Source organism: Tamandua tetradactyla, chromosome 18 (genome assembly GCF_023851605.1).
Source record: "Tamandua tetradactyla isolate mTamTet1 chromosome 18, mTamTet1.pri, whole genome shotgun sequence".
Classification (NCBI taxonomy): domain Eukaryota; kingdom Metazoa; phylum Chordata; class Mammalia; order Pilosa; family Myrmecophagidae; genus Tamandua; species Tamandua tetradactyla.
In genome coordinates, this window is record NC_135344.1 from 63,534,882 (window position 1) to 63,562,870 (window position 27,989).

Genomic DNA, 27,989 nt, shown 5'->3' on the forward strand with positions numbered 1-27,989 from the left:
TTAACTGTCACAATGGATGTAAACAAAACAGGGACTTGGGTTTGTTTGTTTTTTTTTAACCTACGTTTCAGGCTTCCTTATATCCCAGGCACACTAGTATAAGTTGTCGAAAGTCATAAAGAAAAATGGAGAGAAAAATGCTTTGGAGCACCATGTGTTTCCAGTTGATGCCAACAGAAAAGAACCTAATGGAAGACTTTTGATGCAGGTTTATTTTTCCTTTGCAGTTACAGCAGGAAGATGAAGCTGCCACTCTTTGTGTTCATTGTATACCTGCTATGGTTGAAAGATTGTCACTGTGCGCCTATCTGGAAGGACAAAACTGTATTCAGTGGTAACCTGAAGAGTATGTTTGCTTTCTTTATCTGTGCTGTGTCCTGTTGGTATGTCTTGCTGGCATTTACAGTGACTCACAGTTGAGAGATAACGGGATTCATTATAGGTTTCCAGTTTCACGATAAAACATGCTCTAGGCACTGAGACCAAATATACATGATGCCAAACATCTGGATAAAAATAGAAAATTCCAATTGAATAGCTGAGAACGTTCACACATCCAGATGTTTGCTATCAAGTAGATACAACTTGCCAACTTTCTGACTGCATTTTTTTGCATCTTCCAGATGTTTGGTTTCATCTAGGCACAGTTTTAATGAACAGTGAAATACTTTTCTAGCATTTAAAAAATGTAAACAAAGTAATCCGTGCAATTATTCTTAAACAGTGAAAGAATGGATTATAATTACATTGAATCTGGTTGCTCTGTGATCATTAACTGATGACCTTTGCTTGATCATATATGATTTGGGTACTTAACACAAAAAAATAGTTAGCTGAGCTGTAGCCAATTTGGGGTCTATAATTAAATTCAGAGGCAAGAATAAGCTCCTTAAAAAGCAACAGGGTCTGTGATTGTGAAAACCTTGGGTCTGATGCTCCTTTTATCTACGGTGTGGACAGATGAGTAAAACATATGGATTAAAAATAAATAAATAAAATGTTAAAATAAATTTAGAAGATTGAAATGCTAGTGATCCGTGAAAGGAAGTGGTAAGGGATATAGAAAAAAATAGGGAAAACAAAAGGCTAAAATATATTGGGTAGATGGAAATAACAGCAGTCAATGAGAGGGAGGGGTAAGGGATTTGGTATGTATGAGTTTTTTCTTTTTTCTTTTTATTTGTTTTTCTGAATTAATGCAAATGTTCTAAGAAATGATCATGGTGATGAATGGACAATTATGTGATGATTTTGTGAGTCATTGATTATAAATCAAGCATGGAATGATCATATGGTAAGAACATTCATGTTTGTATGTTGTTATGTTTAAAAAATTTTTTTTAATTAAAAAAAGCAATAAGGGCAATTGTAAAGAGAGAATGACGATGAATTTTATAGCCACTAAAGGCTTATTAAAGGTATGTAAGAGAAGTCTGTTAGGTTATTATTAAGGAATGCTGCCTTATACAAGAGAGTTTCTGGGTTTGATGTCTCCTTGGAAGGTGATAGAAGCTGGAAAAAAAAAAAAAGGAAATTCTTCACTGTGTCTGAGATCCCCAGTTGAGCATACAATGTAAATGTTTATGAAGAAAATTCTAAATTATCTCCAATATAAACACACTTGGGTCTTAAGTGAAAAAAAAAAAAAATCGGGTAAATGGAAACAGGCCCCAGGGAAAATGCCAAGAATGAGGTTTAATTAACTTAACTTGCTTAGGCGCTCAGAACTGAAGAGCAGAAGGTATTTTCCATGTGGCAGCTGGATCCACTGGCAGCTACAGCTAATTCACTACGATCTACTTTGAGAGATTGATGCAGTAAAGAACAATTAAGCCTCTATTGAGGGGACGTGAGAAATTGGTGAACTCAATTTTGTAATCAGATCAGATCTCAAAGAAACAACTCCGACATGTCGTTTAGGTTTTTCTGAAGCTGGGGAGATAAATGTAGATGAAGAGGTGAAGAAAGCTTTGGTTGGTATAAAGCAGATGAAAATCATGATGGAAAGAAGAGAGGAGGAACACACCAATTTCATGAAAACCCTGAAGAAATGCAGAGCGGAAAAGCAGGTATAGTCATTGAAAATAATATCTGTCCTTAAACGTATCTGGACCATAAATATTGTTCTTAATAGTGTGACTGATGAATTACTTATTTTCCTTGATAATAAATTGTCCAGCTCTTATTAGAGAATGAGTTTGAAGGAAATTTTGAACTTCCTCAAAGAAGGCTCTAGAACCGGCCTTTGCAAAGCCTGCATTGGATTCGGATCCCAGGAATTTGGGGGATTCTTCTCTAGGGAAGTGCTGCTGTCTCAACATGCTTCATTCTACTTAGTCTCTTCTGAGTTAGAATATTGAGTCAAAAGTATTTGGGGGGAGTTTTTGGCTAGATCAGTGGTCTCCAAAGTATTTTGATCTCATATCCCTATTACTAAAAACCTTATCATTTGGTGAATTTATTTAATACTAAATCACACTAATTTATTTACAAATTATAGACATGAACTGCTATCACTATCCAATATCTCAAGGCACAAAATATACTTAGCTCATCATCAGCTAGGGTAGATATTTCAAAATATCTTCTAGCTATTTCGAAACTTCCTTACCCAATTTGCCAGATCTGATTAGATCATATTTTTACTTTGTCATGTGGCCCATAAAAGCTCATAATGAAGAAATGTCAGTTCTGACATTTTCTTCCTGTCCATTTGAGCTTAAATTATGTTTTTCTAAATCTGCCTTTTTTTTTTTTTTCGGTAATCTTTTTAAACCTCCTGTCTGGATTGTGAGGGCTAGTTTAATTAAAATGCGGTAGTGATATCCATCAATCCACCCTACTGAGTCCTCTTAAACCGAAGAAATTGGAGCAGGCCCCTCTGACAGGTTGACCCCAAAGCTGTGTGCTGGCCTGTCCCCAGACTGGTTGACATGGCTGCCATAGCTACCTGCACCCCCTACCCCCGCCCCATCAGGCAGGGAGCCTGGCAAGGAAAGGAAAAGCACTAGCCCAGCAGTTCCAATTCCTTCTCCCTTTTGGCAGCCATCAAAAGAAAAGATTTGGGGGAAATAAAAAAATTACTCCTTATCAGGAAAATGTGGAAGCCCCCTGAATGAGGGTCCTCCTCGGTTGGACAGGTGATTCTTGGCCTCCTGGGAACAATGACTCCAAGTTATCATTTCAGACCCTTTGCAAAACACATAGCACAGCAAATCCTTCCAACATCTGGGTAAACCTTCACTTTCATTTTACAGCCAAAAGGAGGTGATGTTTGAGATGTTAATTAACGTGTTAATCCCACACTGTAATGAATGAAGGGCTAGTATGTGTGCATGGGGGAGCCAGGCTTTCTTTTTTTCTCACTTTCCCGACCCTCCTAGCCAAGCCAAGGGCTGAGAATGCTCCAGTGAGAGCAAGTCAAGTCAGCAAACGTTGGTTTCAGCTCTGACCCTGAAGTATCCCAGGAAACTAGTAGAATTTTTATTATGAATTTAAAACCCACTTATCATGTAAGAATTCATTCAATGACACACTTAAGGTGTAGGGATTCAACTAAAAAATTAACTTAAAAAAAATCTGTTTAACCCTGAATCTCTCCTTCCCCTCCCTCCATGAATATTTAAACTAGAATAAAGGTCAGCTGGGAGGGTGTAGGGGCGAGGTGGGGCCGTGCAGGGCTAGGGGAGACCCAGAAAAGAGTGGATCGGGGTGATTCGTTGAGCTTGTATGCCAGGACAGGATAATTTCTTATTCCTTTCCATTCGGTAAAAGTGCACAATAAATTGGTTTTAAGTACAGCAACGTTTCTCCCTCGCTCGGTTTTCCTTTATGGGACTCCCATTGAGCCCTGAGGTTGTCGTCTTATGGGGGGGGGGGGGGGGGGCGGGGGGGGGCGACATCCCGGGCTCCCTTTAACTACCGCTCGGGCAGGGAGAGAGCGTGTCTTCGGGGGGACGGGGGTCCGGGGACCCACAGAGACCCTGGAGAAGAGAAGCCTCGTCCAGGTATCAACCTGCGGGACTCCAGGCAGCGCTGCGCTTGGCTTCTGCATTTGACAAAGTAAAACAAGGCACCACAAGGGGGAGCTCTGGGGCAGAGCACCTCCGCAAATTAGCAAGGACATCAACAGGAAATTTTGATTTGAGATACAGGAATTGGGCTTTCTTGCGATGCCTAAGAACCTACAAAACTTAAAAGCAACCTAAATCAAAGAAATAGGTGTCATTTGCCAAAAATAAAAGGACAACTACTGTATGGTCTCACTGATATGAACTGACATCAGTGAACAAACTTGGAATATTTCGTTGGTGACAGACGATCAGGAGATAGAAATAGGGTAAGACATTTCTATATGGAACTGAAGGGATACAGATTGTGCAACAGGACTGAATATAAAAACTCAGAAATGGGCAGCACAATACTACCTAACTGTTATACAGTTATGTTAAAACACTGAATGAAGCTGCATGTGAGAATGATAGAGGGAGGAGGGCTGGAGGCATAAATGAAATCACAAAGAAAAATAGACCATGAAGATTGAGATGGTATAATCTAGGAATGCCTAGAGTGTATAATGATAGTGACTAACAAATTTAAAAATGTTTTTGCATGAGGAAGAACAAAGGAATGTCATTACTGCGGGGTGCTGAAAATAGATGGTAATTAATATTTAAAAATTTCAACTTATGTGTGAGACTAAAGCAAAAAATGTTTATTTGGTATAAAATTTATATTTAGACTAGTGCATGTCCTAATAAACTTATGTAGTCAGTTGGTTGAACAACATAAGTACATGGAAGCTTGAGTAGGACATGAGATTTTGTTGGTTTTTCCAGAGTGATGCCCCAATGAATCCCAGAGTGATTTGATCAGTGAGTGGAAAGATATTTGCAAAGTCCTCTTGGGGGAATGGTGAGAACCGGGGAAAATTCAACTCCCCCCCCCAGTTGAATTCTTGATATACTCACAAGCAGTGTGGACAACCAAAGCTATAGGCTGAGCCCCCAGTCTTGGGGTTTGTTCATATGAAACTTAACCCCACAAAAGATAGGTCAGCCTACTTAAAATTAGGCCTAAGAGTCACCCCCAAGAGAACCTCTTTTGTTGCTCAGATGTGGCCTCTCTCTCCAGCCAACACAACAAGCAAACTCACCAGCCTCCCCCTGTCTACGTAGAACATGACTCCCAGGAGTGTGGATCTTCCTGGCACCATGGGACAGAAATCCTAGAATAAGCTGGGACTCAGCATCAAGGGATTGAGAAAACCTTCTCGACCAAAAGGGGGAAGAGTGAAAGGAGACAAAGTGTCAATGGCTGAGAGATTCCAAACAGAGTCGAGAGGTTATCCTGGAGGTTATTCTTAATTAAGTAGATATCACCTTGTTATCCAAGATGTAATGGAGAGGCTGGAGGGAACTGCTGAAAATGTAGAGCTGTGTTCCAGTAGCCATGTTTCTTGATGATGATTGTATAATGATAGAGCTTTCACAATGTGACTGTGTGATTGTGAAAATCTTGTGTCTGATGCTCCTTTTATCTACTTTGTCAACAGATGAGTAGAACATATGGAATAAAATTAAATAATAAGAGGAACAAATGTTAAAATAAATTTAGTTTGAAATGCTAGTGATCAATGAAAGGGAGGGAGTGGTAAGGGGTATGGTATGTATAATTTTTTTTCTGTTTTCATTTTTTATTTCTTTTTGTGTTATCTTATTTCTTTTCTGAATTGATGCAAATGTTCTAAGAAATGATCATGATGATGAATAAGCAACTATGTGATGATATTTTGAATTACTGATTATATATGTAGAACGGAATGATTATATATTAAGAATGTTTGTGTTTCTTTGTTGTCATATTCTTTAATATAAAATTAATTTAAAAATTAAAAAAAAAAGAAATAGATGTCAGGTCTGTAAGCCTTAAAACCCACCTCCCACACCTGCACTGTGTGTGGACACAAATTAGATTCCTTCCCCCTGAGGGACCCCGTCTTCCAGTTGATTCACCGACAAGCTAGTGTAGGGTCTGCCACAGAGCACCGCTCAGTCCGTGCTTAATGAATGGATAAATGAACACAGGTTTCCACAGAGACCCATCAGTGCTATTTTCTTAATCAAGCAGAAAGCCTTGGAGAAGACTTGTCAGTTTTGAGGGGCTTGAAGGAGAAAGACTCAAGAAACAGCCTAGAATACAGACATTGAAAAATGAAATGCCTTAAGGTACACACAGAATCGTGAAATGGAAATTTAATATTGTTTCTGCTTCTTAATTAGGAGGCACTGCAACTCATGAATGAAGTTCAGGAACACCTGGAAAAGGAAGCAAGGCTATGCCAGGTGGCTCGGACAGATTCCTGGGATCAGTGCAAGTCTTGCCTGGAAAGCAATTGCATGAGATTCTATACAACCTGCCAACCCAGGTGGTCCTCTGTAAAAAACACGGTAAGAGGGAAATAGAGCCCATGATTTCAGAGTTCTTAAGGTACCTATTTTGGTGGACTTAGAAAAATTAATTTATATTAATGCTTATAGTAGAGTTACCTAATTTGATATTGGCCTTTTGCAATCTAGAATCTAATGTTCATGCTTATGCACCATCCCCTGTGTATACGCAGTTTATAAGTTAGACCAGCCATTCAGCGTTTATCCTTTTGTTGTATCTCTCTTAGAAATAACCTGCCTCTTTCTGTCTTGTGTTTATTTGTGAACATGCCCCCACTAGAATGTAAGCTCTTTGACAGCAGGGACTGTGTCTTATTTGTCTTCATTTGAGCATTGTGGGTATCCAATAAATGTTTGTTGAATTGCATTCTGAATCATCTTATTATAGTCTCTGATTTCAATCTGCTTCAATTTTTTTCCCCTGGAGGCCAAACATTTGAAGACTTTTTCTGCCTTCGTCATCTCTCCTTCGGTGTGCATCTGGGGTGCAGCATGCACGCATGTGTGATTTTTTTTTTTTACACGGGCAGGCACTGGGAATCGAACCCGGGTCCTCTGGTATGGCAGGCAAGCATTCTCCCCTGCTGAGCCACCGTGACCCGCCCCATGTGTGCATTTTTGCACGCCCTCACATGCACATCCTCCTCCACCCTATGTGTATGTACTTTAGGACTGGCATAGCTCCTTTCTTGTCCTTTCACCCATCATCTTGCCATAAGGAATCACAGAGAGTGGTGACCTGCATAGACTACCCTCTGTTCCATAAAAGTTCCAATTCTATTGGCCTAAATTTCTCTTCCCCTTCAAGAAGTAAGCTGAATATGAAATTGAGTGAAATTTCCTTCTCAGCATTAGAGCATTCACTAATTAGAGTACGTCCCTGTCTTGGCAGTGCCATACCCAATTACAAAGGAAGCAACCCCTAGGATAATTAATGTGCCAACTTAATTTGCCCTCCACTGTTAATTGCATCTGCTCTGTTTTTATAGCCATTGTCACTCTCTGATACACCTGGATATGGTGGAAAGGGCACCCCCTGGAAGTCAGGAGATCTGGGGACTGTACACCCAACTGTACCACTGAATTGTGTGACCATGTGGAAATTTGGGGGGACTTTTAAGTTTTATTTTTGTAGATGGAGTCGGGTAAACGGCTGACAGAAGGGAAAGCAGACAAAGCACCGGATTTTTTTAAATCTGGAAAGGCACAAGTCCTCTAAGCATTCTTGAAGAATTCTTTGAACAGCACTGGAGTGCACTGATGTTTAATAGTCAGTATGTTCCATAACACTCAGCACGGCCATATTCTATCGTATCAGGGAGGCTATGTCCTGGAATGGGCTCAGGTGTCACATAGATGAAGGAGAGCACGGAGTTACTCACAGAAACTCTTATCCCACCGAATGATATCAGAAATCCAGCCATTAGAGCTTCATTCCTTTGGCTGTAGTCCAGGAGGCGTTTTGATCACTGTCAATATACAATCGTTCCTATGAAAGGTAACCCATTAAACTGCATCAGACAGATACAGCTTAGTGTGAATGTGTTGATCTTTTCTTTTGCTGATACTAATTTATGAGGAGAGGACAATAATGGCATTTCACTGAGAAAAAAAAAGAACCAAACACAGGTGAAAGGCAAGAGCTTTCTTTACAGTTTTTGGGCAATTTCCACATTGCCCAAAGGCTATGGCTTGCCAGCTGCCACCAGTACATCAGGCCGTGGCTCATCAATAATATTTAGAATTTGGTCTTTTAGGCCATCTGTGGGCAAACGTAAACCAGAAGGAACCTCAGATCCAATTTCCAAAGTCAAGTATAAAAGAGTTCATGTTATCTTAAAATTCATCAGGTTTTCCTAGCTTGCTCAGAATTGTCCTTGATTTGGAAGGACTGCCGTAAGTCAACTTCAAAATTTGGAGAAAGCGGTATCCCAGAAAGAAAGTAAACTTCTTATTCCATTTCTGTCCCTTACACCACCCCACAGATCAAGCAGTTTTTCAGGAAGATACATCAGTTTTTATTTCCTTTCCATGAAGATAATGAAAAAGATTCCCCTGTTGGTGGAAAGTTCACTGAAGAAGATGCACAGCTGGCCCAAATAGAGAATGCGTTCAGCCAGCTGACTGTGGACGTGCAATCTCTGTTTAACAGCAGTTTTAACGTCTTCAGATGGATGCAGCAAGAACTTGACCAGGCTTTTCAATCATATTTCATGTCAGATACAGACTTAATTGAACCTTACATTTTTCCAGCTGTATCCAAAGGGCCAACAGCAATGGCGGATCTTCTGCAAAGTTGGAAGCTTCCCAATTTCTTCCAGCTGTTTTGTAATTTCAGTCTCTCTCTATATGAAAGGGTGAGTCAGACAATTACTGAGACACTGAAGGCAATAGAGGAGCCACCAAAACAGGACAAAGGCAAGTATTAAAAGATTATTTTTACTTTGATATCTATACTCAAGTCAAGTTTGGTTTCACTTAGGAAACCGTAGACATTTCTGAGTCATGTTTCTTATTATGCAATTTTGGTTAATCCAAGTTTCAGAGCCTCTTAAAAGAAGCTTTGACGTCTGCCAAATACCACCTCTGTCCCATCACGGTTAGAGAGCTCTGTAGTGCTGTCTTCTCTTTTTGGAGTCAGTTTTCAAAGGTGAAAGAAAAAATGCAAGTAAGTGAGAAAAATGAAAACAAACAAACAAAAAAACCCCAAAATGCTCTCTTCTGCTTAAACACTATGGAATTTCTTTAAAGTCAATCCAGGATTCCCAATTCCAAGTTTGTGAAGAAGCCCATGATCTTTCTGAATCACTATTGTAATTCCTGAAATCATGAAAACTATAGAAGATGCTCATGGACAAACCCAGAACCATGGCCATGGAAAGGGAATCAGCATTGCCTTTTACCAATATCAGTGATGCCCCATAATATTCCATGCTGGAAAAATGATGTGGTTTTATGTTTTTAAGGCCTCGGGCAATAAGGCATTATCTTCTCCAGGTCTCTATGGAGTGGCTAGCACACAGCATTTCGGAAATGAGAGTTGCTGCTGAGGCCAAGGGCAGGATCTGCATTTCCTTGGCTCTATCTCTGATTGGCTACTAGGTCAATTCAAGAGGTCCTCCCCTTGGAGATGGAAAATAAAACGGGCTCCTTCTAGCCAACTGTTTTCCAATTATATAAGCTGTAGCTGGCAGCATCCAAATCAAACTCTCAAAATGGCTATGACGTAGCATAACCGGATCTGTGTAAGAGGGATCTGATACTTGATACCTTACGAGTATCAGAAACTGATAACTGTGAAACAATGCATTGTACCCTTCCCGTCCCATTGCTACACGAGTGGAAACCAGCCATCGTGGCTGGAATTGGTGTCGGGTTCTATTTCAGGGTCTGGTGGACTCTTCTTGTAAGTCAGATGTTTCATCTGCTATTCACTTCTGAGGCTCCAAAATCCACTAAGTACTCAGGAGAAGCGTCAGGGCAGGAGACTATCAATGTTGGGGGGAGGGGGAGTCAAATAATATGACAAATATCAAATGACATAACAATGTTGGGGTGATAGCAAATAATTTTTGCCTGATTTTTAAAATAGATAGCAACTATCTTGGCATCACATTCTGAATATGTGCCTTAGAAGGCAATGCCTTCCCCTTGATCTGTCTTTTACAGTACCTAGCAACCTTGCACAGAATTAGTAGCGATTCTGGCCCAATGAACTCTGGATAATTTGCCAACCTCTGCAGCTCCCCTGCACTCCACCGGCTTGGAGCACCACCAGCCTGCCTCGGGTTCCTCTTTCGTTCCCACCCTGGGAACCAGCCCCTACTCTCAGCTGGCTCACACACGCCATCCCTACCCCTTATCCACAGCAGCCCCTTCACTTCAGTTGAATACCTGAATATCTAGGGTCCCTGTAAATGCAAAAATGAAAACGAACAAGAAAAAGAAAATTAAACAACTAAAATTCCCATGTGACATCACTATCCTCGTCTTTCCCCAATATCTCTAGCCTTACCAGCCATACCCTAACAGCAGCTCAACCGAGGAGACATTCTCTCTTCTTAGATGAGTAAATGTGGACTATTGGGAAAACCATTTCTAAAGAATGGTCAGCAGGGGGCTGTAATGCGTTTGTATGTGGTTTCTGGAGCATTTTTCTGGACAGGTGGCCAGAGAGGAACAAATCTGTTGCCCCTAGAAAATCTGCCAAGTGAGTTAAACACTTAAAGCTTTGTCCCTTATGGTAGGCAAAATAACAGAACAAAAATATCCACTTGTGAATCCCCAGCATCTGTGACTATGGCTGATTACATGGTAAGGAGGAATGAAGGCCACAGATGGAATTGATGAGGCTAATCCACTGACCTTAAAATGGGAAGTATAGCCTGGATTATCCAGGTGAGCCCTGTGTAATCACTAGGGCCCTTGAAAGTAGAAGGGGGAAGCAGATGAGAACCAGCAGAGAGGGCAGTGTGAGAAGGAACCAGCCCTACTCTGCTGGCTTTGAAGATAGAAGGAGGGGGTTCATAAGCCTAGGAATGCAGGCAGCCTCTAGAAGGTGGAAAAGGCAAGGAAATTCATTCTCATGTAGTGCTTCTAGAAGGAACACAGCCCTGCCTCCACTTTGATTTCTGCCCAGTGAGAGCTACGTCAGACTTCTGATCTCCAGAACCATAAGATAATAAGTTCACGTAGTTTTAAGACACTAATTTGGGTAAATTTGTTACAGCAGCAATGGAAAGCTAATACATGCTCTTCTCAATTGAAATGACCAGTATTTCTGAGTGTGTGCTGTGTGTCTGGCAATCTCATGAACGAGCCTCATTTCTCACGATCATCCCAAGAGGCAAAACTAGAAAAAAATGGCCAAAACTGAAAAAGAAACACCATGAAAAGGAGAGTAGAGATCATAAGCATTCTAAAACATCTTGGTGTTTAATATTATTTTAATTTTATTGAGTATTTTTATTTCATTGACATTTAATTTTAGTCTCCATAAGGAAATATTTCTTTTCTCTCTTTCTAGAACTGTTCCTGAATCTGTTGAAAGAATGAAATAGCTTTATTTGACCTCACTTGTCTCATAAATCCCTGGAAAGCACAGATGAGAATATGTTCAGTAAAACTATGTAGTGTAGAAGCTCCATACTGTCATGGATGCCAGGAGATCTGGGTTCTAATCCTGCCTTAGAGAGTGTTTGCTGACCTTCATTTCCCCTTGTGGGAAAACAGGAGCAGCTGAGGAGGGGAGGCGGCTTACGTCAGCGATGGCACCGGAAGCAGCTCCCTGAAGGAGTTCTGAGGTTCTGTCCTGGTGAGACTGAAGTGAGGTGATAGGTTTTGCCAGGGGTGCAGGATGGGGAATTGGTGTTCTAAGGACCTGGAATTCGCCATCCAGGATCCATGCACTATTATTCCTCTAGATCCTGGAGATAAAATGATGATTACAACACAAGAAGCTCAGTCCAGAGAAAGGAAAACAGACAGTTAATTGAAAACAGACAGTTAATTACTATATCGTAAATGGAATGACAGAGGAAGTTACCAAAAAGTGACAAAATTAAAATGACAAAACCAAGGAGGCCCAGAGCCAAAGGGGAAGACAAAGGTTTAGACAGAGGCTGTCTAACGCGGGGGCAGGTTCTACAGTGGAGCAACTCACTGGGGTCTTGGGGGCAGAAAGAGGAACCACTGTTACTATAGGGCAAGGTCCAGGAAAGCAGTTGTAAGGAAATTACTTTCTATCCAGCAAAGGAGATGGTTGCTTCATACACCATATCATCTAACAAATGCCTCATAGTTGGTTTTTTTTTTTAGTTAAACAAGAGATATGTTATTTTACTATTTTACCTAAAGAAATATAGTTGCTTGAATGAAGCAAAAAAAAATGACATAGTGAACAGTTACTTTCCTGCCGAGGTTACAGATAGTTTTATAAGCCCTGACTATGGTGGAATGTGATCAGCTTGCCTTACAGTTTTTTGAACAATGGAATTTTCTAATTTATCTAGACATAAACTGCTGAGGATTTAATAGGACAGAAAATCATCAGATCACAAATTGTTTCCTGATGTGACAATTTCCTGTCGGCTAGACTTCTCTTTTGTATCAACATTTTTGAGAGATTATTCATTCTTAAAAAAAAAAGTTTCTTAAAAATTGTTCTCCTTTAGTGGTTCAGTGGTAGAATGCTCATCTCCATGCAGGAGACCTGGGTTCGATTCCCAGACCATGCACCCCCTCCCCCAAAAAAAGTTGTCTACATTAGATGTTTTCCTAAATCTTTGATCTACTATTCATAACATTTTACACACATCCACACACGTGTGCATACACACATGGAAAGCAGAAAGAAAAGTGATAAAATAATACTAAAGTTAAGAAACAAAATATTTTAGTATATTTGGAACTCAAATGTACCTCCCATTTTAGCTCTAACAAATTAAAATAATTATTTTTAAAGAGAGAAACCCAGAGAGAAGAGTGGTTTATAATCCCCTATTTAGTCAACCTCGTTGACTTAAAAAATGATAATAAAAATAAGGTACATACTAAGTTTAAAGTAATTCAAATATGTGAAGGAGGAAAATAAGCAAAAGCTCTCTTCTCCCACCCCATCAAGTACCTCTTTTAAAAGATAGTTTCTATTGATTTCTCATGATTCCTTCTAAGAAACAAAATCATTTGTGTTAACGTCTGCATTTGTGTGTGTGTGTACTGCCGATAAAATTGCTAGTGATGAGATTGCTGGATTAAAGGGCTTATGTAATTTTTAATAGACATTGTCAAGTTATCCGACCAAATGGTTGTATATAATATACGCTCCCGTGTTTGAATGGGAAAGCACTCATTCAAGCATTCAGCACTTTTGGCAGCACTGGTAAAAAAAAATAAATGGCACTGAATCTAGTTGTTAAATACAAATGTTAATGACACTGATGTATAAAGTTGTGTTCCCCAGACTTTGACCACGGAGGCCCAATTTCAAAGACATTGCCTGTGCAGGAGAGAGGGCTGTGTGCAGAACTTAGCCAGAATGTGGCAGGATGCCTCAGATTTCATGAAAGATGCCAAAAGTGTCAGGATTACCTTTGGGAAGGTAAGTCATTATTTTCTTAGGGTTCCAATGGTAGGCTGGTTGGAATCGAAAACTCAATTTTATGAGCCTTGTGCATCTACTTGTTTTTCTTCAAATACGTTTGTGCCTGCACATTTCTATGGGGATGCTCAATGGAGGTTTATAAACCTCTATTATTCCAAAACAGGTCGACTCACCTTTTCACTCTCTTTAATGTCTTTCCTGTTGTCAAAAGCTATCAAACACCAGATAATGAAGTATATATGCATGTAAATTGGTTGCTGCAAAAGGTAAAACATAAAGGAAAGGATGTCCTAATGTGCTTCCACACTATTTAAAACTGTCATTATAAAATATATTTTATCATAAGTATATAAACAATAACATCATAAAAACCAAGTAGATTAAGAAATAGACATTACCACAATAGATGAAGCCCCACTGTGCCTCTTCCAGATCACATTTCCTTTATCCCCTCAAAAGGAAACTACTATTTTGAATTTTTATTTATTTCCATGCATTTCTTCAAACTTTTATCATATGTATGTGTATGTCATATACGTGTCACATATCATGATGTATGTATCATATATATAACGCAGCAATGTTTTGCATGTTTTCATCTTTATATTGTCAAAGTATAATTTTTAAGCTTAAAAACAGGACTTATGCACATATAAAATGAACACATCAAATATTGTCCACTCTACTGGACAAAAATCCTTTGCAATTTTTCAATCTATAATTTGCATCTAACTTCATAGGGTCTGGCCCTAATTAACACTAAATAGTAAATGTAACGATGGATCATTTCTCTAGAGAATTGAATAATCCTTGGGCGAGCCTTTTAGTCAATGCTTAGTATGACATTGAAAGGACATGCACTCATTCTTTTACCTTAATTTCCAGTTTTGGGTAAGTTTTCCTAACAATATTAACGTTTATGTTTTCTTTTGAAACTTGGTTTTGTCATTCAGTATAGCTTGAGATTTAGCCATGTGAATATTTGTTGTTCCAACTCATTAATTGTAATATACTACTGTATATTAGTCCATGTAGGCGTATCAAAATGTATTTATCCATTCTCTAGCTAAAACACATTTAAGTTGTTTCAACTCTTTTACTATTACAAACAACTCTTGTACATTTTATCAGGCAACAATTGTGTTCTTTAAATCAACATTTGATTCATGCTCTGTTCGAAGACTAAGTATATAGCTATAATTATACCCTCAGACTGGATAAATATAAGATGAATAAAATAATTTTCCAAAACATCACCCACCTTTTATTTCACAAATCATTCTTATTTTACTATTTACTAAAAAATGTTGGTGCCTATTTTAAATGGTTTCACTGTAAGTGGCTCTTTTCTTCTTTTCTAGTACCTGTTAGTTAGTAGGGTCAGTTCCAGAGCGGGATATGTTTTTCCAGCCCTTGAATCTAGGCTTGGCCATGGGTCTTGCTTTAGGCAGTGGCACAGGAACTAATGTGACCCGAGTAGAGACTTGAAATGTGCTTGTGTATGAGCACTTGACCGCTCCTGCTGGAACTTTCCACCATGATGAGACCAAGCCCAAGCCAGCCTTCTGTAAGATGAGAGGCCCCAGCCACCCAGCTGTGGCCCCAGATAAAAGGAATGAGGCCAGCCTAGACCATCCAACCCCAGCTAGGCTGACTCAGACAAAAGAATCATCCAATCAAACCCATAAAACATTAGAACTAATAAATATGTGCTGTTTGTTATGCAGCAAAAGCTAACTGATACATTCAGTCACACTATATGAGGCACCTGTTAAATGTGAGTTTTCTTGCTTCCTTCACTTGAAAAATGTTCATTTTTACATCTAGGTGGTATCTCAAAAAGTACCTTAAGGTGCTATGGCTCCAAGTGATCATGTGATTGTAATTTTTAATAATAGTGTTATTGAAAGAAAAGTCACATACCACAAAGTTCAACCTTTTAAAAATATATACAATTAATTCTTTTTTAGAATATTTGTAAAGTTGTATAACCATCACCACTAGCTAAGTCCAGATCATCTTCATTGTCCCCCAAAGAAACTCTATACCCATTAGTTGTCACTTTTCATTCTCTCCTCCCTTCATCCACCAGCCCTCAGCCCTCCCCCTGCCAGTCCACCAGCCCCAACCACTAATCTAATTTCTTTCTCTGGATTTGCCTTGCTGGACATCATATAAATGAAATCATACAATATGTGTTCTTTTGTGATTAATGTTTATAAGATTCATCCATGTTGAAGCATGTATCAGAACATTATTCCTTTTTGTGGCTGAATAATATTTCATTAGATGGATATGCCATATTTTGTTTTCCATTCATCAGTTGAAGGACATTTGCATTGTTTCTACTTATTAACTATTTTGATTAACAGTGCTGTGACTATTTTTGTAGAAGTTGTATATGCATACGTGTTTAGTTCTTTCTAGGAGTGGAATTGCTGGGTCATATGGTAACTCTGCATTTAAAATTTTGAGGAACTGCCGATCTCTTTTCCAAAGTGGCTTCATCATTTTACTTTCCCACCAGCAATGTAAGAGAGTTCCAATTATTCCTCATTCCTGTTGATACTTGTTATTGTCCATCATTTTTACTATAGACCTCTTAATGGGTGTGAAATGGTATCTTATCGTGGTTTTGGTTGGCATTTCCCAAACGAAGAAGGATGTTGAGTGTCATTTTGTGTGCTTATTGTCCATTTGTGTATCTTCTTTGAATAAATGCCTATTTAAATCCCTTGGCATTTTAAAATTGATTATTTGTCTGTTTGTTATTGGGCTGCAAGATTTCCATATACATTCTAGATACCAGACTCTTAGTAGATATTTGATTTGCAAATATTTTATCCCATTCTGTGTGTTATCTTTTCATTTTCTTGATGATATCTTTTGTAGCACGGACTTTTAAAATTTTGATAAAGTTCATTTCTTCTTTTGTTGCTTGTGCTGTTGGTATCACATCTAAGAAACCATTGCCTTACCCAATGTATAAAGATTTATGCCTATATTTTCTTCTTAGAGTTTTATAATTTTAGCATTTACATTTAGGACTCTGATCCATTTTGAGTTAATGTTTACATATTGTGTAAAGATAGGGGCCTAACTTCTTTCTTTTGTATGTGGATATCCCATTTCCCCAGTACTATTTACTGAGAAGACTATTCTTTCTCCATATATTCGTCTTAGCACCCCAGTTAAAAATCCATAGACTGTAAATGTAGGAGTTTTTCTCTGAACTCTCATTTCTATTCCAGTGATCAATATTTCTATCCTTATCCCATTACTTCACTATTTTCTTTATTGTGGCCTTGTAGTAAGTTTTGAAATTGGGAAATATGAGTCTTCCAACTTTGATCTTTGTTTTCAAAATCATTTCATCTATTCTGGATTCTTTACAATTTCATATGAATTTGTCAATTTTTGCATTAAAGGCAATGGATTTTGATAGGGTTTTCATTGAATCTGTATATCAATTTGGGGAATATTGCCGTCTTAATAATACCAAATCTTTCAATTTATGAACATAGGATGTCTTTCCATTTATTTAGGTCTTTCTTCTTTTATTTCTTTCAATGATGTTTTTTTAATTTTCAGTGTACAAGTCTTGCACTGCCTTTTTCAAATTTATTAATAAGTATTTTATTCTTTTTGACCTATTGCAGATGGAATTGTTTTCTTTTTGCATGTGGACAATGGGATATCCACATGCAAAAGAAAGAAATTAGAACCCTACCTCACACAATATGTAAAAAATAACTCAAAATGAATCGGAGGGCGGGCCGCGGTGGCTCAGCGGGCAAAGTGCTTGCCTGCTATGCCGGAGGACCTCGGTTCGATTCCCGGCCCCAGCCCATGTAACAAAAACGGAGAAACAGAATACAATAAAAACAAGAAAATGTTTAAAAGATGTTTCCCTTTCTTCCTTCCTTCCTTCCTTCTATCCTTCCTTCCTTCTCTCTGTCTTTCCTTTAAAAAAAAAAAAAAAAAAAAAAAAAAAAAAAAATGAATCGGAGTCCTGAATAATTTTCGGATTATTCATTGTTAGTGTATAGAAATACAATTGGTTCATATACATCTTTATCTTGTATTCTGCAAACTTGCGAGACTGTTTATTAGTTCTAATTGTTTTGCATGTTTGTGTTCCATAGGATGTTCTATATATAAGATCATGTCATCTCCGAATAGAGACAGTTTCACTTTTTACTTTCTCATGTGATTGCATTTTACATGACGTTTCACTTTTGTTCTAGGGAAATATTTTTTCTTAGGTAGCACTCCCTAAAAGAGCGAATGAGTGTGTCTTGTAGAATTCTGTTCTCCTATTATCCTGAGAGAAACCAGCACTCCCTTGCCTCATATTTAAAATAAAAGCCTTTAGTATAAAATCCTAGTCTAAAGTTTAAAAACTCTTGAAGCTGTAAATGCTCCATTTCAAATGAATACCTATCTTCTTTCAAATGTCTACTCTCATCTTGTTAACTGTGGTTCCTTTTGTTTTCAAAAGATTTATTAGAAACACTTTTCAAGTGTTTAGCATTGCAAGTTTCTTCATATGTGAGTTTAAGTGTCTTTCTCTCTTGTCTATCTCTGTACTGGTTTGAGGCTATTATGTACCCCAGGAAAGCCATGTTTTAATCCTTATCTTATCTTGTTGGGGGGCAAACATTTCTTTTCATCTTGATTCAATATTGCAAGGTGGAAAATTTTTATTAGATTATCTCCACAGAGATGTGGCTCCCCCTTTTGTGGGTGTGAACTTTTGATTTGATGGAGATGTGACTCCACCCATTCTAGATGGGTCTTGATTAGTTTCCTGGAGTCCTCTAAGAGAGGAAACATCTTGTAGAGAGCTCAGAGCTGACAGGCAGAGGTGAGGCAGACGTTTGGAGATCGAGATAGAAATAGCCCAAGTGCTCAGCAAGGACTCACAGAAATAGCCAGAATCTGAAGAGAAGAAACCTCTGGCCCCAGTAGATGTTAAGCTAAGAGATGAAATACAGAGTTTTGTCCTGGAGCAGTTAAGTGAAGACGCACAGATGCCTAGAGAGGAAACCACATGCCTTCCCAGATCACCCTTCCTTGAGCCAAGGTATCTTTCTGTAGATGCCTTAGTTAGGACATATTTATTGCCTTAGAACTGTAAGCTTGTAACGTTAAATTCCCTTTTTAAAAGCCACTCCATTTCCGACATAGTGCATTCCAGCAGCTTAACAAACTAATACAATCTGCAAGCAATTTCTTTAAAAGAATCTTATGTTTGACCTATGTACCAAAAAGAACCAATAAACTGAGGTATGAGGCCTGAGATAAGGTAGTCACCTGGCTTCTTGCGGCTGGATTCTTCCCCATCTCTTTCTTCTTGAACGTATGATATTTTATTAAACAACAAAAGTCATGTTCAGAAAATCCCAAGTCTGTGGTCTTTTTCTCTAAGAACAGTATCTGAGGATCCCAGATGCCCTGATGCCAAGATACTTTGATGGGATCCAGCTAATCTTTATGCGGTGTCAAGCTCTTCATGGATCAGCCCAGCTATTTTCATTCCTTTCCCACTGTTTCAGTTCAGATAGGTTGTTGAACAATACTAGACGGCTGCAAAATCTTAGTGGCTTGTAATGACAAAGATTTAGTCTCACTCTACTACATATCTAATGATGTTTGAGGATAATAGAGCCTCCACAAGGAGCAAAACTAATTCCAGTGCTGGGAGTAGAGAAGGTGGTGAATTATAAACTGTTCTTACAGACTTCCAACCAGAAGTGGAATACATCACTTTAAAGGCAGTTGCCCTCAGCTTGGAGGGGGATTTGAAGTGCAGGCCTGTATGTGTCCTGGTGGAGGAGAATTAGCCTATCAGAGAATAACCCTAATGACCTTCAGAGACAGTGAAGAAAGGAGGAAGAGAAGGGAAAAGGAAAAGTAACATCTACTAAATCTACATTGGCTTCGCCCTGACATGGGCATTTTACAGGGTTATTTCACTCACTCCCATATTACCTAGTTGAAAACGATACCCAATAAAAGTGGTGGACTCTGTCCGAGGCGCTCAAATGACTGATTCCTGAGACACCAGGGTTTCAAAGAGAGAAAGAGTTTATCACTAATCATGAAGCAGGAGATCAGATGACTTATTGCCCTAAAAATTCCTGTTCTAGTTTGCTAGCTGCCAGAATGCAATATACCAGAAACTGAATGGCTTTTAGAAGGGGGAATTTAATGAGTTGCTCGTTTACAGTTCTAAGGCCGAGAAAATGTCTCAATGACAACAAGTCTATAGAAATGTCCAATCAAAGGCATCCAGGTAAAGATACCTTGGTTCAAGAAGGCCAATGAAGTTCAGGGTTTCTCTCTCAAGTGAGGAGGCACATGGCAAACACAGTCAAGGCTTCTCTCTCGGCTGGAAGGGCACATGGTGAACACAGCATCATCTGCTAGCTTTCTCTCCTGGCTTCCGGTTTCATGAAGCTCCCCAGGAGGCCTTTTCCTTCTTCACTCCAAAGGTCGCTGGCTGCTTCGTGGTGCTGCAGCATTCTCTGCTCTCTCTGAATCTCTTTCTCCAAAATGTTTCCTCTTTTATAGGACTCCACTAAACCAATCAAGACTCACCCAAATGGGTGGAGACATGTCATCACCTAATCCAGTTTAACAACCACTCTTGACTAAATCACATCATCCAGGGAGATGATCTGATTACAGTTTCAAACATACAGTATTGAATAGGGATTAGTCTACCTTTATGAAATGGGACTTTGATTAAAACATGGATTTTCTAGGGGCCATACTTCCTTTCAAACCAGCACAATTCCTCTCTCCAAATTGCAGTAATTCTGCTAGTTTTATAGTATCAAAAAAAATAGGGAGGTTTTAGGATAATGAGCGCAGTGCTCCAGATGATGTAATTAGGTGTGATCTAATTGTTGCGCATGTGCAAATTGATTACATGCTTAGTCACAAAATGTACTTAAGAAAACGGTGGCCTTACTACACTGGGCATGGTTTTTAGCTTATCATGACGAATAGGTCATTTAGTTTTAAGTCTAAACTACTGCACATGTCAGGCAGGCCCATTTTGGTTAGATCCAGTTTAGGTTATCAAGATAATTTTGGGATTGGAGGGCATTCTTTCTGGGCTAACCTAAGGCCCTTCATTTAATAAACTTTAGGCACTGTCTTTAGTGATCATAAGATTCTAAAGTTGAAAAACAGGATAAAATGGTACAAGTGAAGGTTAGTCACAAGGTTTTTACAATCACAAGGGTACAAGGTAAAGGCTATTCAATCATTATCAGACATCAAGGCAGTTGGATTCCAGTTCAGCGAGTTCAGATACTTCCCTCTGTCTACTCTAACATACCAGAAAGTGAAAAAAGGAATATCTATATAATGATTCAGTAGTCATAGTTGTCCCTTAAATTCTTACTTCTTGGTTACAAAAATTCACTCCAAATCAAAAGGCTAGAAAGTATAAGAACTGGGATTTAAGCTCACTTTTTCCCAACTCCAAATATCATGGACCTTTTCTTTTACCATGTTACTTTCTTCTTTGCTAGACTGCCCTGATATACCTGAACTGCATACAAAATTAGATAAGGCCTTTAAATTGGTCAATATATCCAACCAGCAGTATACCCAGATTCTCCAGATGACCCAGCATCACTTAGAAGATACCATATATCTGATGGAGAAGATGAGAGAGGAGTTCGGCTGGGTGTCTGAACTTGCAAACCAGATCCTTGGAACTGAGAGCATCTTCAGTCCAATAAAGGTAATGGTGAGATCTGAGAGTAGAGACAGAGGTTACATGCGTATACTTTGACTTTTCTGTTAATTTACTTATCAATTACATCTGAATTTCAAAGCAGACTCTAGGGGGCAGTCGTATTTTCATTGTGATCATATTAAATTCGACTTGACTTAATATAGTATGCTGTCTTTAGAAAACAAGGAACTCTGGAAAGGAAACCAATTTAAAACCCAGGAAGGCCTAATTCTGCTTATGGTTATAATTCTATAACTGATAGAGGTAACCTTTGAAGAAACCTGGCCAATAAAGTTTTTAAGAGAGAAGCAGTTCAGATAAAGAACTTGAATTTATTTTATTTTTAACATTTTTTAATCGTGAAATATAACATATATACAAAAAAAAAAAGCAAGAAATTTCAAAGTACATAGTATCAAGTAGTTAGAGAACAGATTTTAGAGTTTGGTATGGTTACAGTTCCACAACTTCAGGTTTTTCCTTCTAGCTGCTCCAAGATACTGGAGACTAAAAGAAATATCAATAGAATAAGTCAGCAGTCATTCTCCTTTGTTAAATCCTATTTTCTCTGTTTTAGCTTCTCCTTCTCCTTTGATCCTACTCCCAATCTTTAGGGGTATTTGGGGCTATGCCCATTCTAACTTTTTTATTTTAGAAAGGACTGTCGATAATATGGGATAAGGGGATGGAACTAGTTGATGGTCTTGGAGAGTCTGGTGCCTCTGGGTTTCAGGACTTATCTGGCCTGGGAACCCATCTGGAAGTTGTAGGTTTCTGGAAAGTAATCTTAGTCCGTGAAGCATTTGTAGACTCTCAGTACAACCCTAGGTGTTCTTTAGGGTTGGCAGGAATGGTTTTGTTTGGGGGTTGGCTGACCACGGCAAATAGCGATATCTAGCTGAAGCTTGCTTAAGCGTAGCCTCCAGAATAGCCTCTCAACTCTATGTGAACTCTCTCCACCACTGATACATTGTATTCTATTACATTTATTTTCCACCTTTCTGTTAGGAAGGCATTATCGATCCCACGGTGCCAGGGCCAGGCTCATCCCTGGGATTCATGTCCCATGTTGCCAGGGAGACTTTCACCCCTGGATGTCATGTCCCATATAGTGGGGAGGGTAATGACTTCACTTGCAGAGGTGAGCTTAGAGAGAAAGAGAGGTCACATCTGAGCAACAAAAAAGATCCTTTGGAAGTAACTCTCAGGCATAACTGCAGGTAGGCTTAGCTTCTCCGCTACATAAATAAGCTTTACAAGAGCAACCCTCAAGATCAAGGGCTTGGCCTATTGATTTGAGTGCCCCTAATGTCTGACACAGTATCAGGGGTTTCCCGGGTGGTAACCCTTAATAGTCTCATATTTTTTCTCCCATCCCTCAAAGGACTTTGCCAATACTAATTATCTGCTCAACATACTTTGGGATGTCTCTGGTGTATTATATTAAGCTATACAGAATTACAAGCCCTCATTCCCATTCTGGGCTCCCTGTGTTTGGATTGTTTAAATGATCCACCCAGACAGGTTGAGTTAGATTACGCACAACAGAAAATTTAGGTTTTGGAAAAAATAAACCTCTCTTCCTTTGGCCTCATAGAGTAGGTGAAATTCTAAATTATAGACAATGCCCTCCTTACCCCTCTATTCTGATTTACCTTAGTCCTGACCAGATTGGCTGTGTTCTTATCTCAAATTGAAGCCTGATCTCTTTTCTGGTTTCTGTACCAGTTGCTGTATGTGGCAATGCTGACCTTCAGAGCTGCAGAACTCCAACTCTGAGTCTTAGGTGTCACACAGGCACCTAAAGTTCCAGGGAAATACCAGGCTATACATTTATAGCACTGCATCTCAAAATCTAGAAGTGACAATTACAGCTGTCGACTAAATGTGACTGCTATAAGAGCTTACAGTCCAGGAGAAACTTGAATTTAAAACATGGTTCTGAAATGGACCCGTTGAGTAAGCTTGGGAACGTTCCTTGACCTTTCTGGGCCTCAGTTTTGCTACCTGCAAAATGGGAATGATAATATTTACCTTAACGAGTCTATCTGTAAAAAAAGGTTCTCATATAAAGCAAGAAACTATGTAAATTATGGCTGTTATAAGTTTTTAACACTCTAGATTGCTGAATTACATTGAGAATTGAACATATCTACAGATTAATTTTGACATTAAAACATATCACCATCTTAAGTTGTATCTACACCTTGCTTCCCACATTCAATTGATGACATCTTTCGCATAATATAAAACAGGGAAGAATTTCTTTCCTCACCACTCATAGATACCCACATGCACTCACACACATGCACACACAGACATGCGCACACATGCATGCAAGGCATGCACACACACAGACATGCATACATATGCACGCCCACATATGCACATGCACACACACAGCCATGGTATTGATACACAATGCAGCAGACTAGTGATTACTGAGTTTAGGATCGACAGGTTCCTAAAAAGACCTGGATCCAAGAATCACTGTGCAGAGCAATTGAAAAATGTGACACTGTGCAGTGGTAATGTTGATGTTCTGCCCAGATCCCTGAGAACCCCTTTGCTAGCTCAACCGGTGGTGCCACTAATGCTTCTTCCTGTGACCTTCTCCAAAGGACTGTCCTTGAGGCAGGGTGTGCTTCAGAGCTCCCAGCAGGCTCAGGCTGCAGGTCACCTGATACCACATCCTTGCTTAGCTTCTCCCTCTTCTTCATCCTGCTTTCCTCAACCCCTTAAAGGTTTCACCAGAGAAAATCCTTTAAGAACTCATTTGTGGGCGGGCCACAGTAGCTCAGCAGGCAGAATTCTCGTCTGCCATGCAGGAGACCCGGGTTCATTTGCCGGTGCCTGCCCATGTGAAAAAAAAACAAACCTCATTTGTGTGGGAATCACAGGCTCGACTTCTGGGAAATCTGACCCATGACATCTGTAATCCAGAATTTCATTCTTTCAAACTGCGAAGTTGTCACCCCTGTGTGGTTTGAGAAATCTGTTTAGAGTCACATTCAGGACTTTATTTTAAAAATAAAATAGAACAGACAAGAATAGCAAATATTGGAGTGTGTGGCATATATGTCATGGGACTTGTATTTCCATTGTGTGTGTATGTATATATAATATGTATACGTATATTGTTTCAGTTTGCTAAAGCTGCTGGAATGCAATATATCAGAAATGGGTTGGTTTTTACAATGGGAATTTATTGGTTTACAAATAAACAGTTCTAAGTGTTAGGCCTGGAGAACAGGACCACTTTCCCCCATGATGTGACCTATCTCTGGCAAATATTCAAACAGCTCTCCCACCCCAGCCTGCACCTTTCCATGCTCTAGCAACTGCCCTCTTTTTCTTCTACTTTTTTTTTTTTTTTGCATGGACAGGCAACGGGAATCGAACCCAGGTCTCTGGCATGGCAGGCTAGAACTCTGCCTGCTGAGCCACTGTGGGCCACCCGCAACTGCCCTCTTTTAATACCCCCATTACCCAACCTCCACCCTCCGGCAGAGACAATTACAACCCTGCATGCTTCAGGCAGCGCTGAAATTTGAACTTTGCCAGTAAAGCCCTGTCAACTCCTAACTTAACCCCCTAATTCTGAAAGCCAAACAATAGAAACTTACCTAACCCTTGCTCCCAACCCATCCCAGCCTTAAGCCATAAAAACCCTATCCCCTGCCACCTTGGTGTAGCCATTTGTCTCTTGGAATGCTGTCCTGGTGGCTCTGGGTCTCCCTGAAATAAAGCCTTTGCCTGAACTCCTTGTCCCACCTCCTTCCGGGCAAGTTTGCCTCTCACTACGGCCATGTCATCAAATGAAGGCATCCAGAGAAAGATATCCTGACTCTGAAGTAAGGCTGCCGGCATCCAAGACACCTCTGTCACATGGGAAGGCTGGTCCTTCTCTCCTGGGGTCTGGTTTCAGTTGCTCTCTCTCTCTCTCAGCTCCTGTGAGCCCTTGCTGGTTTCTCCTGGGGCTGTTTCTCTCTTAACTCTTTCTCTCTGTGTTCCTGCCTTTTATCCTCTCATAAAGGGCTCCAATGGTGGAGTTATACAGAGAAGGTAGGGTTTAACAAATGAGTATGATTGCTGAATCATTATGTTGATACTTCTTTTAGTCTCCAGTATCTTAGTAAAAACCTAAAATTGTGGGATTGTAACCCATACCAAACTCTGAAATCTGTTCTCCACCCCCAACCCTAAAAGGATTAAGACCCACCTTGAATTGGTGGGTCACATCTCCATGGAAGTGACCTCATCAAAAGGTCCCACCCGCACCAGGTCTGCCCCCTCTCCCCAGAATGGATGAAAAGAACCTGGCTTTCCTGGGGTATGTAACAGTTTCAAACCAGCATATATAATATATATATTTACACACACGCATACACACATACACACACACACACACACACACACACATGCGTGTTCTGAGTCTTGATGGCAAAGGTATTAGTTACTGCAGATCACAGTCAAAAGGTCTGGGAAGTCACTGCTCATCCCTGTTGGCTCTGATTCTGTTATTACTCTGGAAAATCACCCAAAGAGGACAAGATAATTCAATGTTCAATCATCCTCACCCATATATAATGCTACTTAACCGAGGAAAAATTCTTGCCCTGAAGAATTTAAAAAAAAACAAAAAAACCAAACAATTTTTAATTCAGCTCCATTATTCAATGGAATATCCTTCTGAGTGTTTCCCATCCTATGCCTTAATTTGCTTCCATTCCATTGTCTCTGAGTATACAAGCAGATTTATCTAAAATTCTTTATTTTGACAACTGTCCCAGTTGGCCGGGGCTGCTGGAACCAAGTACACAGACTAGTTTTGTTGGACAACAGAAATGAACTGTCTCACAGGCTGGAGGTTCGAGGTCCAGCTCCGTGTCCGCAGGGCTCTTCCTTTGCAGTCTGCAGGGCTGTGTTGGTAGCCGGCGATCCAGGAAGTCCCTTGGCTTGTGGTGTAGCTCCGTCCCCGCCTCTGTCACATGGCCATCTCTGCCTGTCGTACTCACAGCATCCAAATCTCCTCTGCTTCTAAGGACTACTTATAAGACAGACTCTGCTTACAAGGGTCTAGTCCTCAGCCTCATGGTAACTAATAACCTTAGGGATAAGTCCATACGCACAGGCCTGGGGTTAGGTCTTGAACATGACTTTGGGACACACAGTTCGATCCACAGCAAATAACACACGTACTTCTGTATAAAAACTTCTGTATAGAATAAAATTATCACTTTCAATTATACAACTCTGTAATAATCATCACTAAAGAGTACTTGCCATCTGTCAGGCAAGGTTCAAAGCACTTTCCATCTATCAGCTCAATTAGTACCTTCAATAACCTTATAAGGTAAGTATTATTATTTCCTAGGTTTTCAGATGAGACACAAAGAGGTTACATAAGTTTCCTAAAGTCACACAGTTAATGAGTGGTGGAAATGGGATTCAAACTCAGCAGTTTCTCCAGAATCAGTGAATGTAAACACTTTGCTAAACTGCCTATAAAAGTTGTTTTTCCCAAAGCGTCTCTTATTTCATCAAGAAAAGGAAAACACACGGTCCTAAAACAGCAAGAGTAGAAGAGCCACCTTGCATGAGAAATATACAAATTCCAGCAGATGACAAAAGTTACGGCCACTGAGTTGTGGTTACATGAATGTTTGCTTTACAGTTATTTATTATACCAGACATACATGTTTTATATAGTTTTCATGTATGTTATTAAAGAAAGAAAAAAATTATGTTGACTATTCCTTTATAAACTAGACTGAAGAGGTTACCAGTTTTTATTTGGCCTCCTAAATGTTTTGCTTTTTTTTTTTTTTGGATAAGGAAACTTATTTGAAAAAGTTTTCAATACACAAAACACTTCTCTTAAAATGACATTAAGTTGCATGTCCATACACTTTTATTTAAAATGATTAAAATCAAAGTATGTACATTTAGGAATTCAGTAAGAGAGTAACTGAAGTACATTTCAGATGACTGCTTCTTGCAAAAATCACACATAACAACCATAAATTGTATATGTCCCAGGAAAACTCAGTGCCAAACTTGATACATCACACGACTATTTGTGGCAGAGAACATCGCGCTTACCAAACATTCCATCAGCTCCCTTGTGCTTCCAGTCTCCCTTGCAGTTGGGTGGTGACAGGTGGTAAGTTCTGGTCAATGAAATGTGAGTGGAAATGACCAGGATTACTTCTAGACTGGGATAGTGAAAAGCCTGTGTGTGATTTTTCATTCTCTCTCTCTCTATTGAGAGTCCAAAGAAAGCCATGTTTCCCATATGACACAGCCAGGAGATAATGGAGCCTCTGCCGACCAATATATAAAACATGAGTGAGAAATAATTTCTTTGCTTTAGGAAGGCACTGGAATGTTGGGGGACAATCTAGCCTATTCTGACAATGTGGTAGTAAACTAATCCTGAATGTTGTGCTTGGATTTAGGAATCATTAACTGTGCGGCCCTTCTTTCCTAGGTAGTTCCAAGTGTTCATGAAGGAAAATTTTCCAGTCAAGATGGAACAATGACAGACTTAAGCATTCTGCCTTCCCCTAATTCCACACTCAAGATTCCTCTTGAAGAAAGTGCTCAGAGTTCTAACTTCATTGACTATGTGCTGACGAAAGCTCTAGAGCATTTTAAGGAATATTTTGAAACTTGGTAA

General features: G+C 39.5%; 1 protein-coding gene across 1 annotated transcript; it reads left to right on the plus strand.

The window, feature by feature from the left end:
* The first annotated feature begins 240 nt into the window (after window positions 1–240).
* Window positions 241–27,989, plus strand: CLUL1 (clusterin like 1). The gene is made up of 7 exons (XM_077136139.1): window positions 241–346; window positions 1,921–2,069; window positions 6,282–6,449; window positions 8,435–8,867; window positions 13,411–13,548; window positions 21,099–21,313; window positions 27,801–27,989. Exons 1-7 carry the CDS (start codon window positions 241–243, stop codon window positions 27,987–27,989), a joined length of 1,398 nt encoding a protein of 465 aa, XP_076992254.1.